We start from the raw sequence: 21,670 nt of genomic DNA on the forward strand, positions 1-21,670 counted from the left end.
GATACCCAATATCTCCTATGAGTTTGTCCTTCAGTGGGACTTCTTGGTCGGTGGATTGTGTAGGGTAATGGCGCTCCTGGGAAATATGCAGCGAGTATATACTAGTGTACAATTACGATTGCGGTGCATAAGGGTGGGGAGTTTGTCCTTCATATATACAATTGCTAGGACCTCAACAGCCAGGATATTTAACCTCAACGTTGAGAGGCATTGCTGACGAGTTCCACTTTCCAACCTAAAACAGACTGGTATGAGTTTGCAGGTCAGAATTGTAGCCTTAGTTCTTTCTTATAGTAGTTAATGATCCTGATAAATTTACCCAAAACGTGAATCTTCTTCAGTATTCTATACAAAATGATTCACCTATGTCTTTTGCCATTATTGCTTTTGCCTAGGTCATATGTTGCCTTTATTAGCAGCTCCAGTAAAATGGCGCCCCTTTAATACAATCAGCCTGTGAGATGTGTACAATATTTGGGGTGCTACTGTTCAGCTGTCCAGACTAAATGATGATGTTTAAGCTGTTCAATCCTCAATAAGGTCCTGATTATGCATGGACTGGAATAAGGTGAGGTGTTTAGCATACCAGTTAAATACTGATACCCCTGAGTGGGTTTTTACAAGTGCAGTAAATAACTCATATTCCAAGTTTTTCTCCTAAAGATGAGGAATTACAGGCTAACTTGGGACGTTCCATACTAAATTACTCATGTCTCGGAATTTACTGTGTATTTTTCCCCTAGGAAATTTTGTTGAGTTTGACTTTCTGAACTTAACTCATTACCACACATTCCATAATTCAGATTCTTCTGCGAACACAGGTATTGTACTTTCACAACCCACTCAAAACTAGAAGTAATATTAATATTCAACAGTGGCCGCCCAAACAGCATCTGAAACTAGTAGCAGTACTGTATAAAAATACACAAGATACACAGATGATGAACGGAATGCAGAGCAAATTCTTTTACTTACCATGCCACCCCATTTTAGACCCAGCCATATGCAAATCAGTCTTGACCCTGTGCCTCATGGGAAAAGTCCAGCCCGAACTGCCAAGCCAGGTCCTACCTGGAACGCAAACAAGCATCCTGGGACCGGTTTTGTGGCATCACTCTTCATCAGCCAGGCTAGCTAGAATCCAGTGGCATGCCCAGACGTAGGTCCCAGGCTCACTGTGCCACTGGATTCAAGCTAGCCTTGCGATCAAGACTGATTTGCATATGGCTGGGTCTAAACTGGGGTGGCATGGTAAGTAAAAGAATGATGGATTTAACCTAGATCTCTTGACTGGGGGTAAATGTTTGATTTGCTTCAGATAACATCTATATTCAGATCATTATCAGTTTGATGACCTGCCACCCGATGTCGTATTTTGTGTGGTTTTTCTTCACAAAATGTGCCACAAGTGGCGCTGATATCACCTTACATAGTATCCTGCTTGTGTGTTGTGAAAGTCATGCTTTTATTTTCTGTTTAGTTTGTTCCACGTAGGTTTGATCGCAGGGGCACTAAAAGCATAGACAATGTGGATGTTGCAGTTCTTACGTACTCCATCAAAGTGCGGGTAATGTCCCAGGGGATAAATGACTTATATTGTATGACGATTCATATATGACACTTTTGCACTCTTAAAGGGTTCCACAATCGTATTCTGTCCCCATAAAGCAAGGTATATCAACAGGTTTTCTTGGACAATCTGTGTGGACCAAACATTTTTGTCTTTCCTAAAGGAAAAGGGTGGTGGTTTGTTTGAAATGCCAGTAGATTGAATTAAGGGCTAGTGTTTTCTAACAATTACTGTGATGGAATTACTTTGCATACATAAGGTAGTGACACACACTAATCTTCCCATACTTTTCCTCTCTGGGGGGGGGGGGGGTAGTAGAAATTCTCTGGGGCAATAGCATTCTCGTTTGATAAAACGCTTTAGGAGCCTGGAAGGATAGCCCCCATTCTCAAGTTTTTTGGCCAAAAGATGGGCCTCATGAAAGTAGACCTTTTTAAATTTACAATTGTGGTAAATGCAAAGGAATTGGCCAAAAGAGAAGCCTTCTGTTAGGACATTTGGTTTGTGGCCAGAGTACGGTAACAGTGTATTGCGAGCAGTTGATTTGTGATATAGGCTTGTAAAAAGTCTGCCCTCATATACCACAAATATAAGATCCAAAAAGTCAATTGAGCAGTTGCTGGAATGAGAGATGAATTTCAAGTGAGTGGATGATACATTTAGCCAATTCAAACAATCAAACCTAGACTATCATGAACCCTCGAGAACCAGAAATCAATGAATCCAAATCCTCATCACAGTTGACATTTATTTCTTATTCCACCACTCTGGTTGAAAGTTTTCCTCAGGGCTAGAAAATCACACAATATATAAAAATAAGTTACACCTTTCATATCCAATAAGCATAAACATATTTTAACATGAGTGCTACAGAAATGGAAAGTCCCCTGTGCCATATCACCAATCTTTAAAATGCTCAAAAGCACACCTTGTTTCAAAACAAGCACCACACCATGTCAAAGAACATGATAGATAATTTGAGAAGAAAACCTATCTCATTTTGATATTATGCTGCCATAATATTTTCCTTCCAGTGTTAAACATCCAGAAGAGAAAGATGAGAATTAAGTATCCTAAAGCTTTACAACATTCATATCGTTGTTGATATAACAAACAGCTAACCACACCCAAAAGGAAAAAGAAAACTCTTATTAGTCACGAGTGCTCATAAGTCCATCCAGGGCACATGCATTTCAACTTTTGGAGGTTAAATATGTACACTCAAAATATTTACAAACAACGTGCGATCACCTCTATGACGGAAATACAATATATCCTTTAAATCATCAAAATTCTCGAAATTATCTAGAAGCAAATTCACATAGGTTTAGGCAACTCCTCAATATACAACAAGTATAGTTAAATAACAACATCATCAGATAACCCTAAGTGTGCCCCCTCTTATGCCATTAAGTTCCCAAACCAGTTTTGTCTTACAAAATTACCCAAATCAGATATAAACCTATTTTCACTCAAATAAATCCATTGCCATATTAATCTATGGGAATAAAACGGATTCTTACCCATGCATCATAAATAAAAAATGCAAAATGGTTGTGATATAACCAGTAAAGTTATCTGCGAAAATGAGATAACATAGAATAAAAAAACACATGAGCTCCGCTCCCTTGTATTACTACGATATCAATAAACCCAACCAAAAACATAAAAAATCACAATCCTTACAAACAAAACTTCCCACAGGTTCCAACTACCTGTTTATGAGCAAAGACATCTGGAGGGCCATGAGAGTTGACATACTGTGAACTGTTGAACTAAAGATTAAAAAGAAAATAAAAGTGGAATACCACCTAACAAAAAAAAAAAGAGAGTTGACGTACTGCATGGGCACCATCTTGCCCTAGATATTTATACACATTAGAGTGGAAAAAGGACTACATGCATGCCCGAGTAACTGTCCATACATGTACACCATCTTGCCACATGTTAAACTGCCTATTTGCAAGCCAAAACATCTGTGGGGCCACAAGAATCAGCATACTACACGGGTGCCATCTTGCCCTCGATATTTAAACACATGAGGGTATAAATAGAGCTACCTGACAAAACATGGCCCGAGTACCTATATATACACGGGCACCATCACGCTCTCTGTGTTTGCAAACATAATAATAGAAAGGGGACTGTATACCAAGCAGATCCCAAGCACCAGTACCTTACATGGCTACCATCTTAAACTTCAGCAAATAATGCCAGCATTTTTAACAAACTGCATTACTCTGATATAAAAACAAATATATATATATAAAATAATTAAGGTAGCAAAGTTTAGGTATAATAATACCTAGAAGAAAAGGACCAATCCAGAATACCAACCCTTAATTTACATAATTCTAACCATTGGTAAATGCAAACACATTGGCAAAATCTATTGTGATCTACAAAACTGCTCTAGAAACCGCCATATTGACGGATATAATCAGTGAGACACAATATGCTGTAGCCATTCCAATGTCAGCAATCCTTTTACTAGCACTATTACATTTCCTACAACATTACATATAACTCAAAGAAGGGGAGACATGGAGAAAAAAAGCAAGAAAATAGAGCAAGGTACCATACATGTCCATGTGCTTGAATCCCCCCATAAAAACACCCTTCTACCACAAATCTATGTTGTCACCAGCACCAGTGTGACCTAGATATGTTTTGTGCATGCAGTTAACTATAATATCACCCTAAATGTAGAAGGTGAAAAAGAACAGAACCACCCATTACCCTTCCGGATTAATATTAGTGAACATGTTAGTCACTTTCTATGTATTGTATCCATAGACTAATGTTGCCATAGAAAGTATTGGTGTTAATATTGTATTTCTCCTCAAAATCATCAATATACAGAATGGCAACGTTGAGGGCAAATGAAATAGAATGTCCATTTGGCCTGCAAAAAATCCTGGCCATCAAATTCAAGATTGTTATTTTTTGGGTGCTAGGTTGAGGAGTTCGATTATAAAATCAGTAGGTACAGTAATCTGGCCATGGCAACTATTAAGGACATCTTTGATGACTGTGATACCATCTAGCGGTGGTTTATTAGTGAATAAATATTCAATATCTAAACACACTAATAACTGAATTTCTTAAGCAAACTGTTCGTCTTCAATCGTACTAACTATATCGCCTCTGTCCCGTACATAACTTCTAGTAGACTCCACAAAATATTTGATAAAAAAATCTATATATTTCCCCAGAGGCTCATGAAGTGAGCCACAGCCGAAGACAATAGGTGGACAATGGGAATCCTTATGATATCAGTGTCCTAGGTGACTTGAAGTTGAGAAATTCAAACTCCTGTATGCTTAGAATTCCTTGTTCCTTTCCTCTTGTCGTAATTTAATTGATTATTTTTTTCAATCTCTAGCAGAGGGTTGCCCTTTAGGGGTCTGTAATGGGTAGGATTGAATAATTGATGCATTACTTCCTCTTTGTAAAAGGACAAATTTTGAATAACAATTCCTCCACCCTTGCCGCCAGGTTTTATCCCTATGGTTTTGTTGTTCTTCAATGTCATCAATGCTTGTCTTTGTGTAAGGTCAGTGTTATAAGGTATGTGGTCATGTCTGTTTTTTAAATAGGTGACGTTCTTAAGAACCATCATTTCAAATGCCAAAAGGTCAACTGGCAGTTTGTTGCTTGGAGGGTTGAACATGGAAGGGGGTCTGAGTTTAGTAGGAGTGAAACATTCACTGAAACTTTTCTCTGTGCAAAAGGATTTTAGTTTTATTTTACGAAAGTAATGGAATAGTTCCAATTGAATGTTGAAAAAGTCAATTTTGTCCATAGGTACAAAAGTCAGCCCTTTATTAAGTAGAGAGATCTACACTGAGGACAAAACATGGTCAAATAGATGGAAGAGAGGGATGAATTCAGATGAGGTGTCTGTAGTAATTGTTGGGATCCCCATAGGTAGGATTTTCGCCTCGTCTATCTCTCCCCTGGTTGAAAATTCCACTGTTGCCCGACCACGAACACTGCCCCTCCTTTGGTTTGGTTTGCCTAAAAATGCTGGGTTGTGCCCTGGGACATGTCATGTTGTTGGCCACTACTGGGACCTTACCCAGGGTGGGCATCTTCAGCTGACCTACCAAAGGCTATAAAGAAAGTAATACATTTTTGTTTCTTATATCTCCCCCGTGGTCTGGGGGTTATCTCAGTATTGTTTGTTTTGGTTGAATGTAAAACCCGTGTAGGAGATATGGGTGGGCTTTTTCTCTGCTGAAGTTATTAATGTCCTTCTGCATTTTATTGACCTTCCTATTTTGACCAATCATGTTAAACTCAGAAATAGCTTTGTTCACTTTTTCTACAGCAGATTTGATGTCTACTATTGTATCACTCTCAAGAATATTCATTTCCAGTACTGAGATAATCTCAAGCTCTTTTTTACTCTGTTCTCTGGCTCTATTAATACTTAATACTAACCAGTGGCATGAACATGTTGTGGCAACATCGCTGAAACCTTTTACAGATTTAGAATCTTTGGTGAAAATCACAGGTGCATTTCGTACTTGTAAACCTAAGGGAATTGTGTCATATTTTAAATAATTGCGTGAAGTGTGGTGCATACATGTTTCTTGTGGCATTCCTCAAATTCATCTAAGAACGCTTGAGCGAGGGGCCACTTTTTATTTTATCAATATATTACTCAGAGTAGGTAGGAATATCCCCATCACTCATACTCAATATAGCAAGATAAAGACCGACAACACATCTCATAATTCTGATTTAAACGGGGATTGGACTTTAATGCCTGACTCAAAACTAGGATATAATTAATGAAATGTGTTTAAAGGTTGCATTATCTGTTTTCTCAGTATTGGAATTAGTGATATCGATACTATTTTCTGTTTTTAAAAACCCATTGATAAACTCATTATAAACTGAATACAGTTAACAGGGCTGTGTGACATTTTGAATACTATTCAGTGAAGTCCAGAAGTCTTATCTAGCTATAAGGTTCATTCCACTTATGATGAACTGCAGAGGATGTCTAATTGTCCAAAGTCCATGGCTTAGATTCGTTCTGCAACCAAGAGTTTGTCAATGGCATGCATTGTTTGGTAGAGTTCTGTATACATGGTTAATAAACGTCCGCTATCAATTTATGATAGCATCACAGCCTGCTGCAAAGGGCTACAATGGTTTTTAATGGGTGTCAAATTCAGTTATTAGCCCAAGCCTCATGCAATGCCTATGAAGATTGGGTAGGGCCTTTAACAACTGGTATAGCATGAGGCAGAAGGGTATAAGGCTACTGGAACATACCCAGCCGCGGCCCGTGCAGGTAAGAGCTGTGGGCCAGGTAGTGCCGGTTTGGGGGGGGATATCAACAGATGACAATGAGGTAACATTAATTCTTTATTTAATTTCCCCTCTTGGTCGTCTGTCGAAACCTCACACCCCCCCCCCAACCTGCCCCGCCACACTCACAGTTATTGTAAAAATGAGTAAAACCAGATGTACCTTTCTGAACTGAGAAAATGTCTTATCAGGGCTTGCTCTAGTGCTGTGCTGCGGGTGCCACAGCACTGGGTGCTGCACTAGTGTAGAGAAAATTGAGGAGGGGCCCCCTCGCAAGGTACGGTGAGGGCCCCCCTCCGGACTAATTCGGGAGCTCTCTGGCCAGAGTTCTGTTCTGAGGGGACCCCCTGGAGCTTGGGGTCCCCCACGGGGGCTTTGTTACGCCACTGGGGTGCTGACTTCTGGTGGGGTACCGTGTTTGCAAGTATATTATGGTTTTAAAAGAACTTGCTGCCACATTCCTGGCCTCCAGCAATATTCAGACAACAATAAGAATGTCAAGATGACTCCAGTAATTAATGTTCTTATTGGAGAGAGAGTGGAGTTTTAAGGTAACGCACAGGGTTAATATGCCTGCTGCAAAGAAAGTGTACCATGCTGATCACAAAGTGCACATAATGTAAATAGGTCAGTGGGTTACTGGTTTTGTCAAAGAGAACCTTTTGTTACTTGCAATTTATAAGTTCAAATCCTAATATAGAACAGTGGGCTAATAACAGTCATCAAAGAACTGCATGCAAACTGCAAATTGTAGATTAGATTGTTTTGCAAAAAGTGTTAATTTAGGTAGAAATCAATTCTTATTATTAAAGACAACCCCAACTATGGTGTTGTGTTTTAAATTCTGAGATTATGCTTCTCCAGACCAAGCACTATTAAACTATACTGCCTACAAGTGTGGATGACACGTGAACTTGTAGACCTCTGTCTCATGTAACATTCCCTATACACTGATTTACACACGTATGGTTGACTGTCTCTTATAACTTGTGTGTGATGTAATGTGCTCCGCCACGATACACTGGTATGAGTGGCAATGTTAAACGGTGGTGGTATGGGAATCCGTGGTGGAGGTGGTCATTGAGGGGTGCCAACAAACATTGTTACACTGGGCATCCCCAGTTCTAAAGCGGGCCCTGTGTCTCATGTGGCCTTGCTGGCTTGCTGCCTCTTTTTCTGAAATGACAGCAAGTTGAAAGCATAACTGAGAAATGTATATGTTCATGCAGTTTTTTCTTCCTTCTGAAAGGTTGGGGAAAAACAATTTACAAGTGGCCTAGTATTCGAGCTGCAACTACCGCACCACCAAATCACTGATTCTGAGGCTATTGATAATTTCGAGTGGGGGATGACTAATGATTAAAAGATATTGAGTAATTCCACACCAATCATTGAAATATTTTGTAATTTCAGTGCTGTTTCTTCTGGACATTGTTTGCATGTCTTGGGCTGAATTTAAGACAGCACGGATTTAACAAACGTGATTTTGCAGTTAAACATGCCATAACTCCTGTGTAATATTATCTAAGTGGGAAGTGGGGGTTTCAAGGTGAGGTTAACTTTGAAAGCTTCTGCACTCCTTAGTACATTTGTATCATTCACAAACTCTCCACTTCCCATTTCACACAAAATGTTCCCAAAATGAATGTCAAGGTCTGGAGAAAATCCATTTTCAGGACCTCCACCAGAAAAAAATGTTTTCCCTCCAGAGAAAAAAATGTAAATAAAAAATGTTGCTATTACACAAAGATGCTAGTTTTCCGCAATGAAGAATTGTTCAGTTTTAGCACAATGCCAATGCTCTACAGTGTATTTACTATAACGAAAGTTCATTTAATCTTCATAATCTCAAAAATATTTGTTTTTCTGCAGTTTGAAGAAGACATTGTTCTTATATGCCTGAAGCTATTGGACAAGAATCTAAACTACATTCAAGATGCCTTCACAGACCTGTCCCGCCGAAATGACCCTGTGTATGTGAGCAGAGTTATCTGCGCTATGGTGAGACATTAGTGGTGTCATCACTGACCATGTCATGAGTGATGTAATATGTGAGGTCATAAGTAGTGCATTGCTGGGGCGTATGCTGTAGTTAGCTCATGTAACTATAGCTGCTGAATTTCAATGGTTTTGTACGAGTGAAATCTGAGCCTAACTATAACGTCCCTGTAATCTTTGTCTTTTTCAGTGAATGTATATATATATATATATATATACATATGAGTGTGTGTGTGTATATATATATATATATATATAAATCTATATATATATATATACACATATATATATATATATATATATATATATATATATGCAAAAAAGAAGGAGAGAACTCTGGGTAGTTCTCAAGTTTAGGTGGAAAGCAGCCCCTGTTAGAGCACTCTCAACACCAGCGACACTCTAGATCTGCTCACCTCAAATGTCTGTTTTTCTATCAAAGTTTTTAAGCATAGGATTAGCACAGTGCTATCCACGCCGAGATAGAAAATGACAAAGTCTTTCGCAATTTATACAGCAAAGTCTTTAAGCATAGGACTAGTACAGTGCTGTCCTTGCCGAGCTGTAAAATTACAAAAGCCATTTATCACTCTAGGCACAATATTACAGCTTTGAATTAGTGAAATATCAACTCAAGCCAACCTGAAATGAGTAAAAGCAACCCCTGACACAGTGTTTCGCTCTAATTAGAGCTCTTCAGAGAGGTATAGCTTTGTCCAGACACAAGGGAGCACCCAGTATTAAGTCAAAACAAAACCCTTTCAGGCATAGAGTGACGCATAAATTATGCAAAAAAGAAGGAGAGAACTCTGGATAGTTCTCAAGTTTAGGTGGAAAGCAGCCCCTGTTAGAGCACTTTCAACACCAGCGACACTCTAGATCTGCTCACCTCAAATGTCTGTTTTTCTATCAAAGTTTTTAAGCATAGGATTAGCACAGTGCTATCCATGCCGAGATAGAAAATGACAAAGTCTTTCGCAATTTATACAGCAAAGTCTTTAAGCATAGGACTAGTACAGTGCTGTCCTTGCCGAGCTGTAAAATTACAAAAGCCATTTATCACTCCAGGCACAATATTACAGCTTTGAATTAGTGAAAGACCAACTCAAGCCAACCTGAAATGTATATATATATGTATATATCAACTCCTCCCTGTGCCAAAAGATGGCTCCGACACACCTTGAGTCTCGAGGTTTTTTTATTGACCCCAAAATGACAACACAATGAGTAAGAAATGAGTGACAGGAGCCGCTAATTTCTTATTCACTGCTCCTTGATGGAGCACCCTGTAATGCCCTGCAAGGGTTTTTTTGTTTATATTTTTGTGACCATGGTGGTGCCCCCTAGAATAGGGAGGGACAGACCAAGCCTTTTTTTATGTCCCTGGGGGATGCAGGGAGTCCAGCATGCGATATGCAGTCATAAAAACAACGAGTCAACAAAAAGAGAGGTAGGGTAGACGGGGCACTCTTACTCCCCACTATGACTTGAAAAATAACAACAAAAGAGTGCTACTTGATAAAACAAAACAACAAGGTAGCTGAGCACAAGGAATCAACAACACCCATTAGGTGTGTTTAGAAAGCCCTCACTCACCAACCTGGTCGGTGACATGCTTCATCATCGGGCCCCACTGGGTGTGACCGAATGTCACCCCAGTGTGCTACAACGCCAGATTTACTGCGGAGCGGGTAATGTGAAGAAGTGAAGGCTGAGTGATAGATTTACGTGAATAGTGTGAAGTGGTGACTTAAAAATGGCTTGGGTGTATCAAAAATTCATTTAATGGTTGATCACCAAGGGCATAGTAAAATATGTGTTGGAAAACACGGTCAACTGAATTGAATGGCCTGTTTCCAATAACATTATGTGAGCAGTCAACATGTTTCAGCCAATGGTGGTGTAATTAACCTGGCATTCGTCAGGACCTAGAGTGACTAAACCCCGGCGGTGTGAGCGCGCTAAGGCCCACCCTACCAAGGGACGTGAAAGTAAAAAGATCTGTCGAAGTGCAATGGGAAGGTGGCTTCACCGATAAAAAACGTGAGGCTCACCCTTCTAGTCTCCAAATGTGAGACTCAAAAATTAGATGCACTTGCAAGGAGAGAGAATTGCACTCCATAGACTGCGAGAGGGGGGTGACGGCGCATTTGGCACATCGCCCACGACGCCAGGCACCCGTTTGTGAACCTGACCAGCCCTCGTCGAGACGCGATCGTGAGGGCTGGTCAGGTTCACAATTCTCTCTCCTTGCAAGTGCATCTAATTTTTGAGTCTCACATTTGGAGACTAGAAGGGTGAGCCTCACGTTTTTTATCGGTGAAGCCACCTTCCCATTGCACTTCGACAGATCTTTTTACTTTCACGTCCCTTGGTAGGGTGGGCCTTAGCGCGCTCACACCGCCGGGGTTTAGTCACTCTAGGTCCTGACGAATGCCAGGTTAATTACACCACCATTGGCTGAAACATGTTGACCGCTCACATAATGTTATTGAAAACAGGCCATTCAATTTAGTTGACCGTGTTTTCCAACACATATTTTACTATGCCCCTGGTGATCAACCATTAAATGAATTTTTGATACACCCAAGCCATTTTTAAGTCACCACTTCACACTATTCACGTAAATCTATCACTTAGCCTTCACTTCTTCACATTACCCGCTCCGCAGTAAATCTGGCGTTGTAGCACACTGGCGTGACATTCGGTCACACCCAGTGGGGCCCGATGATGAAGCATGTCACCGACCAGGTCGGTGAGTGAGGGCTTTCTAAACACACCTAATGGGTGTTGTTGATTCCTTGTGCTCAGCTACCTTGTTGTTTTGTCATAAAAACAACCACAAGAGGTCTCTGCACTCTAGCTGAAGAGCATACAGCTACAGCTCGGAGTGCTTTTTAAAAATATGGTAAGCTCTTTTGGGGTTATGGATTTAATGACTCAGGAGACTTACTGTTTTTGTCTGATGCTGCTCTGGTACTTCTGCGCTCCCTGTGACCCCAAGCATATTTTGGTGGTGCCCCTGCCTCCCATTGGGGCACCACTAACAAGCACAACATATGTACTTTCATAAAGTCTTAGGGCATTATGGGGCACTCCTTGCTAGGAGCAGTGAATATCAAATGAGTGGCTCAGGCCACACATTTATTATTCTCCTTTTTTTATTATTGTGGGTGTCCCTGTCCAACCTGGGACAACAACAGATTTAAATTTTGGTTCGAAACCATGGAGGGAGCCCCAGGGACCCAGTGGCACTGCCTGCTCTCTGCAAGCACCCCATCCACGGTACCAATGGGACCCCTTCCCCTTTGAGAATGTGAAACTAAATATTTTAAAGAGCAGGCAGTGCCCCAAGTACCACTGCCTACTGCCTACTTTTAATAAATAAAAAGTCAAATTTTCACTATCTTTCTTGGAATACATCCCATTTTCTTTTAATGAAAATGAGTTGCAGTTATAAAAAAAAAGATTATTTAAAAGCAATCACATACATGGTGGTCTGCTGACCCCAGCAGGCCACCATCTCTGTGATGGCTATCATTCCTAATAAGTTGCAAACTGTGACCTAACTCATTAATATTCATGAGGTAGGGCAAGATGCGACCCACTAAGAGTCAATCATTAAAAAAGAAAATACATACATTTGAAATTGCCCTTTGTTTTGTTATTCAGCCTGGCACGTTTTCATGCCCTGCATAAGTGCCTTCAATAATGTTTAAAAGTAACATAGCATTTATTTTGTAGATCAACAGCAATGATGATGATGGGGTGCTGGAAGGGAAATGGAACGGAGATTTTTCCAGTGGGGTCAGTCCATCGACATGGAATGGAAGCGTTGCCATCCTGCGAAAATGGCAAGAAAGCGGCCACCAGCCCGTGAAATACGGGCAGTGCTGGGTTTTTGCAGCTGTCATGTGCACAGGTAACAGTGTGGAAATCAAGCAATTGTTTCTTCACCCAAAGACCTTATTAAGAAATCTCAAGTTTAAATAATTTGAAATCTCTACACTTAGGGGAGATTTCTCAGGAGGAGAATTGAAAACCTGTGATGTTTTTAGATTTTCAGAAGCACTAGTCACCAAAAGAGGAGAATGCAGAAACAAGTAGGTCTATATATTTGACATGACCAAAGCCATTCAAGTCTCTTCATTAACCAGACAAGGAGCAACTTACAACAGTTCATACTCCACATTCCAAAGTAACCCCACTGAATAGCAACCACAGACAAATGTAACCAAGCCTATGTACATACTCCAAAAAGAAACTAAAACTAAAAGACAACTATATTAAACATAATGAAAACTCACTCCATTTCTAAGCCCCCTGTCATTAATAAGTTTTTCTTATCCCTTCCCTTTTTTTAATTCTGTCTGTACTCGTCTAACCTTGGTGACCAAACCACACTCAAAATATCATCTTCTTCGTAAACCATCACATTCTTCTTCACCTCTACCGCTCTTCTAGATTCAAGAACCCACCCTTTTCAGCACATGCTGGAAATCTTCACTTTCACCAGATCATCCACCTTAAAGAATTGTTCTGGTCCTATTCCTCTGAGCCTACTGGTCTGTGTACCAAGTTTAGCCACTCAACATTCTAGCCAGCAAGGTAAATATTAAACTTAAACCAAATTTGGAAAAAATTGCTCATACTCTATTTTGCCCTGGTGCACAATTCTGCATGAGTAAATGATACTAAAATGTGTGCTTGCACATACAATTCAAAAATAATTCTCAGTCAAAATATTTTTTTCTCTGTGGAGAACCCGTAGGAAATATGGGGTTGTTATATTTTCTTTCTCAGCTTGGGAAGGCACTGTTTGTTGCCTCTCACATTTCCAAAGCGCAGATTGTTCCTGAATAATCTAGAGACCCTATCACTGGTCAAAAATCCTAAACACATGATTAAGGATAATCCACCATACTTGTACATTTTCTACATTCATAAATGCTGAAATTCCCCAAATTCCAATTCTTTGAATTAGGATATAGCATTTACTCTCTGAAATTGATTTTATTGTTATCTCAACTTCCACAATAAATTCAGAAAATGGGATCCTACAATGATACATGCTTCGTTTTTTTTTCAAGATGTATATGATGTAGCAATAACTGGAATATCTTGACTTTAGTGGCTGGACCTGTAGCTAGAGCCATAAAGTTTCTTTTCTCTGAGGTATCCAGCTACAAAGGTGTTTTTGTTATGTGGTTAGCCAGTACTGCATTTTATATATCGTAAGGAAACATGGAGTAGAGGTATTCTCCTGAAACCTGAGAATGTGCATTTGAGGCTTTGATGGATATTCTGCCTGTTCGGGGTGGTTTGCTTTCTGATCCTCCCCTCTAAGTCAGCTATAAGGACTCAGCAGGGCTTCCCCATGTCATCTCACAGCCTGCTGTCTCAAAACCGTGGGTTCCATCTGGGAAGAGTTTTAGACCCATTGGAGCAAATTGATAGAGCTGGAAAAAGAGGGTCGCTATGTGAACATCTTTAGTCTATATTCTCGTAAACTGATTGTCTTATGTTTATTTACATTCAGTACTCAAAGGACCAACCATACTTTTGCAGTCAAATGCAATAAGTACTTTTTATTTATTGTAGCTTTCAATGAACCCTTATTAATGGGTACAATTGTTTGTGTAGGGCACAACAATCTCGTGTTGAGAGTAGTAAAGCTCCCATATCCTTTCCTCCCAAAATTATATTGGTGCTAATACGGAAAAAAAAATAGGCAAATTTGTGCCTAAATCCTGAACTTAGGGAAAAGGGGAAAATGGCCAGGAATTTCACCAGTACGGTCATTTCCAATGCTCTGAGACAATTCATGTCTGGTCATATCCTTGCCACTTGGGACAGTATATAAAACTCACAAAAGGTGATGGGAGGAAAGTCAAACTACTGGCAACTGCTCGGACATGGACATGCCCCATGCTCACTTTGCCACTGGAATCAAGCTTCACCTGACTGGCCTGGGGTTGCTCATGGTCCAGTTCAGGAAGGACCTGGCCCGGGCAGTTCCAGCTGGGCTGCTCCTGTTGGAGCAGAGTCAAGACTGGTTTGCATGAGCTGGGTTCAAACTGAGGTGGTATGGTTGATACCAGAAGGATGGGTTGGAATGCTACCCAGAGCGGTTGTTATTGGATAGACTTATTGCCAGAATTAATCCAATCACTATTTGTGTGTTTCATCAACAAGGACTGATGTTAGATAAAAACTTATGGTTGTACGCAGTGCTTGGGCTTTTATGTCTGTGCATCTGTAAGAAATGTTCAGGAAGGACATTAGGCTTGTATAATCAAGCCCACCCTTGCTCTCTTTGGACTTCAGCTTTCTGCATAGGGCAGATAGGTCTGCTTTCAGGTACGGCTGGTGAGGAAAATATGCATTTCACAAAGAGGCAGATTATTTCCAGACATTTTGTTACTCATCCTCATTGATTTTCCATGTTTAATTTGACAAGTTAGTTAAAGAACTCCATCCCTACTACTTCTTAGTACTGCACATGCCATCTGTAGTGAGACCATTCAGAGGCCACTGGGGAGAGGAGTTGCCCTAACGGCTAGGGTGGTCGACCTCAAATCTGAGGAACCGGGTTTGAGTCTCGGCATTGACGCTGAACATCCTGTGATTCTGGGCAAATCACTTAATCTCCCCGTGCCTAACAAAACTGAATGTGTCCTCATGTAACGCAACTGGTGCTATGTAAAGCGCTCTGATACCAAATACCTTCGGATTAAGTTTGCGCTATATGAAAACTCTGTAAAATAAAATAAAATAAAAAGTAAATTATCTGAATGGCGTCAAAGAGTACCTGCTAGATCAGGGGTCTCAAACCTGTTCTATAATTAGGGCTACTTCTGCTCTAGGAAAATCACCTCTAGCTACTAAAAAGTTTTGTAATTGCACACTATTTACACCCTTTGTTAACAATGCAATAGTAACCACCCATATATTTCAGGCCGGGTTACCAGACAAAATACCAGGAAAAGCATTACTAATTTACAATGCCTCCACATGACTAATGAAATGATACCCAAGCAGCAAGCACCCTCTTACACAAATGACATAACCACAGCAATAAGTCCCCCCAACTCATCCTGAATTACTATTCAAACATCAGTTTTAGAAAGGCATATCAGTATGTGAAAATTGTTTGGGTTTTTTCCCAGCCAATACCTTTTCCAAATACGGGCAAACACTCAATTTTTCATGAAACTTAATTTTTTGCCTTCAAAATGCAAAGTTTTAATTTTAAGTAATTACACACTCGCAAAACATCAGCTTGTCATTTTCAACAAGTTGTCACATGTACAAATGCTTCAAATGGACAGAAAGCATCAGTCATGGCCGTTATTATGCCAGAGGTGGCCACAGTAATGTCAGGGGTGCAAGCATTAGGTAAGTAATGCTTACAATATGTCAGTGATTTCTGTCAGCATGCACAACTAGACCAAGAATGCCTAAAATATATCAAGAACGACAATTATTTTGCGAGGGCCACTACTATGCTAACATTGGACACAATTGTGGTAGACATGAACTGGTGTGATGGGGGAAAAACATGTATTTTTGGTGGTCCGGAACACCAAGCTTAGCTTATCGACAATAACCCTGTTTATCAGAGGTACACAATGCCAAACACACATGCACACAGACTCATGATTGTGTACACATACATGCCTGTACACGCTGCATGCGAGACAGCCTCAGAAGAGGATCTCAACTCTGGATCCAGCCCCTGCTATACTCATCACTTGGTCCCCAACTGGTCCCCTTCTAAGGACACTTTTTCTCTCGCTCCTTCTAGATCGCATTAAGGTAACTCTGCTCTGGCTCCATCTCTGGCTACTGCTGAGCCATTCTACACACAGTGTGACTGGCAGAGTGGAAGCTACAACATTTCCAAATCCCTTGTGACTTTACTGGATTTACAGTGGATACATATGGTCTTGTTGCTTGCCCCTTTTCCAACACAGTGTGTGTATGTCTCTTAGCATGGGGCCCTGTCATTGGTTTGGCTGGCTACCTGCCACTCTCCAGGACTTGTGATCAGCAGTGCTGTATTCTCTAATGTGCATACACTGCCTGAATGGTGTAGTAGGCTGAGCTTCACTTTTGAGAGCTACTTGAAGGGTGTTGGTGAGCTACCAGAAGCTCCCGAGGTACTATTTGGAGACCCATATGATAGCCAGATTACTCATTCAAGTGATATAGACATTCACAGTGCAAACTTTGTAGAAGAGGTGGTGCATGTAATCCAACTTACATTTACAAGTACAAGAAAAAATGCTATTATTGCCTTTGGTTATCATTTAATCTGTTTTGAGGTATATGCAAGGATTATTTGATTGGTATTAGACTAGATCAAACATTCCTGATATAAAACACAGGATCCATATTGGGTTTCTTGTTTGTTGGGTGTTAATTGTTTTATACAGGTAAGAACATTTCAAAGAATATTCAAACCTGCTGAATTATCAGTAGATGGGCATATGCAACAGACGTAAGACTTTAATTTCATAAACATCAAGGGGGCATGACCAAGTAGGTTGTCCATCCACTGCATTGGTTGTCCTCAATTTCATAATACATCTTTTGAATGAAGTGAGGAATAGAGTACACCCTTTCCTTTAACTAATGCTGCTGTAAGAGTGGGGGAAATGTGCAGTTATTTAAAGGTAGTTCAGGAAAGAGAAGATGTATCTTAATTTAAAATACAGCATAGAAAAAAGTTGATAAATGAATTTTTAAAATATTGCACTTTAACAGGGGTTCAAATGTTTTTTTACGGCATGGTTTATGCAGAATCGTATCTCCGTGATGCTTCTCAACCTCCTCCTCTCCCTCGTCCTCCATGTGTTTCTCCTCCTCAGCTAGATCGCCTGACTTGCCTTGCTTTTGCAAATGTATTCCTACTTTGTAGTGGTTCAGTTAATGATGAGCACATTTTTTGATATTTCAATTACCTTTTGTTTCCTTCAGTCAGCCACCATTCATTGCCTTGGCTTCATCCGTGGGTATTCCTTCGTGTTAGCTGTATTTCATAAGTTACACTAATTTTGCATATGCTGATGATTTGATTTGATTAGCCCGCTACTTCTTTTAGCTGACGGCCCAACAGATTAAGGGTCCTCGTGGTTTGGCCATTTGTCCTCCCACCCTATTTAGAGTGGGCCGACAAATGGGCAGTTGTCACTGTCCATCACCACCAGGTAAACCCTGTGGTAGGGGGCAGTGAAAAGTTTAAAAGGACCCCCACACCAGAAAAGAACATTCCCATGGCGAGGGAGTGATATATTTGTTTTCCTTTTCATGAAGAAAATCCTAATTTTGGAATTTTCTTTTTTGAAAATAAAAATATTAAAAGATTGCCGTACGGCTCCATCATGTTAAGGGAGCCATCTGTCAAACTTTCAATGCATTACCAGGCACCGCCGTGGTTGCAGTTTCTGCCAGTCCAAGAGATGTCCGCTGAGCTAGCGATATCTAAAAATTTGGCCGACCGTTTCTCCTTCAATTTCGGCTTAGTACCTTACTCCGTCACCCTGGCAAAGTAAATTCTCATTCGTCAAACTCTAAATCAGGCCCTAAGTCTCACCATATGCAGAAAATATAAATACTGGGCATGTCATTGTGATGTAAACAGTGCAATCAAAATTGAATCATCAGATCTTGTTGATGGTAGCTCAAGTGTCAAACCAGTACTTCTGGTAGTCATTGGTGCTTGTACCTCCCAAACATACTGGACACTGCCTTTAAGGAGGACGGGCTCATTTCTCATCTCTATCATTTCGTGGGCACATAGTATTAGGATTACGACATATAGACAAGCATCAATAAAGTAATAATCCCCTGCAAGAAGAGGTAGTTGTTTTGTGGTTTCCTTTAAAGAGGGTGATCATGGCACGTTCTGGCTGTTGGAAATTAGACCTTAGAGATAAATATGGTAGCAGAAATATTGAGGCCGGAAAAGCTGTGTTGAGCACTCATGCTACCTATAGGTGACCTCCATTGAAAGCACTTTTAATGGTTATTAAGGTCTGTGGTAATGAAAAACATCAAGCTCCAGGAATTTCATTGATACACTTGTGGGTCAATTTACTAAGGTTTGCGCGGGCCTACATTCGTTGTAACAAATTTGCATTGTCCCCACGACCACTTATGCAAACCTTTATTAAATCTACCCTTTGATATTGGAGGAATACAGAAAAAGAGCAGCATACAGAATACCTTATATTAATTTTACATGAAGTGTGAAGAATTTCTTTTTTCCTTTTTGCTTTAGTAATGAGATGCTTGGGAATCCCCAGTCGAGTGATTACCGGTTTCGATTCGGCTCATGATTGTGACTCGAACCTGTTGATAGAGGAATACTACGATCACACCGGCAAGAAACTCGCAAATGAAAGTGATAGCGTATGGTGAGTGTTATTGTCAAAGTAATAATCTCAAAGTGTTGCTTCTGTGTCTGATCAGCCCTCTGTCTACTAGTCTTTCTTCCTTCCAAATATACTGTTAAAGCATTGGTAATGATGTGTTGGTAATATGTTCGTCAGAAATGACAGAAATTGTACATTATTATGATACAGAAACACTGCCAAGCTTGACAGTGTGACCCAAAAATATTATCCCAAAACAGTGTCATGCTGCCCAGTCTGTAAACCTGTCCACAGAGCAAATCAGCTTCAATCATAAACACTCTCTGCACTGTCTTGATGTTCAAAGTAAATCACACTTCCAAAAAAGTGATATGAACTGAGATAGGAAAGTCGACATTTAAAGCGCTCTGGGACAGATGTACAAATGGATTTTGTGATCGCAAAGGCTCTGATTCACAAAAAAGGAGCCTTTGCCATAGCTAAATTTCCTTTTGTTATGTACAAAATCCAAACTTTGATTTGGTGACATATGTAGGTTTTCAAGTACATAAAGCATCAATATTCGGAAGAGGCGGTTTTAGGGCAGCTCATTCAGAATAACGACTCGCAACGGGCTGTATTAATATTTTGCACAAGGCAGCACACATGGAAAAAGCAAAAACGAGGAGAAATAATGCATTTCTCCTCGTTTCATCAACTTAAGGCCAGGATTTACCTGGTCTTAATTTTGGCACTGCTTTCTATGTATGCCACCCTTGTACATAGGGGTCAGAGTAAAAATGAATGGGTGTTGCGGTGGAACGCCCACCGCAAAACCCACTGCCCACCCATGTCACACTAAGCATAGTGTGAAAGGGGGCCTTATGTGCAAGGCAGCGTTAAGCCACCACAAAATCAGTAAAAGTGACGCTGTGGTGGCAATAGGGGCTTGTACATATGCCGCTCAGATTCAAAAAGCTGATGAAAGTGTGTTCAATCGTAGGACAAGTTCAGCACCCATAAAACAACATATGTAAAGCAGAAGTTAATCATTTTATATTGCCTCTATGTTTCAGGATACATAGTGAATGCTTCTGAGTCTTTATATTAATGACCAATGTTTAAAATGTAATTTACACGTTCTTTTTTGGAATGCTCTAATATGTATTTTTTGATTTTTCTAGTGACACTAAGCACAAGGATATTTGTGTAAGCAAATCAGTTTTGCAGAGACATTTATTTTGTAATATATATTTTACAATGACCATAGCAGGCTTCTAGTCTCTATTGCTGTTCCGATAGAAAGTAAAAATCACTGTGTGCATGTTTTGGGCCTTGACAGGCTTCGTGTATTGCAGCAAAAATCAGATGGCATCCCTGTGGCATAAGGCATCCCTGTGACATAGCAACATGGTTGTGGTGGATACTGTGCCAGTGTAGAAAAACTTGCACAGAAGTAAAAAGAGAAAAGGAAAGCATTGAGCAATTAATTAATTTTGCTAAATTTATTGCTAAAAAAGTGTTTATTTTTAAACTTGGGTGCTTCATATGGACAGCAAACACGTACAGCTTATTTTGAAGAGTAACATAAATTAATTGAAGTTTGTGAGCATGACTTGAAAGAGGAAAGAATCAGAAAGTTTTGTAGCATAACAAGAGTAAAGTCTAGGAAATACAACTCATTAAAGTGCAGTGTGTCATAAAAAAAATACATGATCTAACATTAATCAATATCCTTAATGAAGAGACAACATATGTAAATGTCAAGCCTTTTTCCGGATTGGAACCAGATATGAACGTGGACCTGCATTCTTTTATAGGATCCACATTCTCATTAGACTAACCTCCGAGAACCCCTATATACAATAGACAGTTCTAAGCCTCATAAGGTAACAAATTCCTGCCACCAAGCTGTTGGGAGGGGCACAACCTTTACTAGTCAGTATCAGGATAGACCGGGCCGAGCTGTTGAAATAGCAAACATTTTTAAATCAGTGACTTCAGATGAGATGCTGATTGAATGCCCCAACATAATCATTTTAAGTTTTACTCGCACTAAATTTACTGCATAAAATATAGACTTCAGTACTTAAAAGACTCAAGTCGACGCCACTCTGATATGCCAAGAACAACTGTTGATTAATATATATAGGGGCTCATTATGATGTTGGGCAGAAAGCATCCTTCCGACAGTTGAAATATTCGCAACCGCGTTGGAGCCCTTCTGACCGACTCATTCGGTTTACATTCCGGCCGTCCGATTATGATGTTTGCGGTCAGAACCTAAACCAGCCGGTCATTCCGAATTGGTTCCGACCGACTCAAGGAGTATTTCTGTTGGTCAGAACCACACCATAACCCCCTATGGACTGCGTTTCGGCTGTTGGGATTATCAGGTCGCTTTCCAACAGCCTTTCCG

General features: G+C 40.2%; 1 protein-coding gene across 1 annotated transcript in view; it reads left to right on the top strand.

Annotated features, from left to right (window-relative positions):
• TGM5 (transglutaminase 5) overlaps nt 1-21,670 on the top strand; it is a 199,850-nt gene that overhangs the window by 145,497 nt on the left and 32,683 nt on the right. Inside the window, exons 5-7 of the mRNA XM_078651955.1 lie at nt 8,768-8,896; nt 12,638-12,815; nt 19,179-19,314. Coding sequence (XP_078508081.1) covers nt 8,768-8,896; nt 12,638-12,815; nt 19,179-19,314 — 443 coding nt within the window. The remainder of the gene's footprint in view (nt 1-8,767; nt 8,897-12,637; nt 12,816-19,178; nt 19,315-21,670) is intronic.

The sequence above is a fragment of the Lissotriton helveticus genome, chromosome 7, assembly GCF_964261635.1.
Source record: "Lissotriton helveticus chromosome 7, aLisHel1.1, whole genome shotgun sequence".
Taxonomy (NCBI): domain Eukaryota; kingdom Metazoa; phylum Chordata; class Amphibia; order Caudata; family Salamandridae; genus Lissotriton; species Lissotriton helveticus.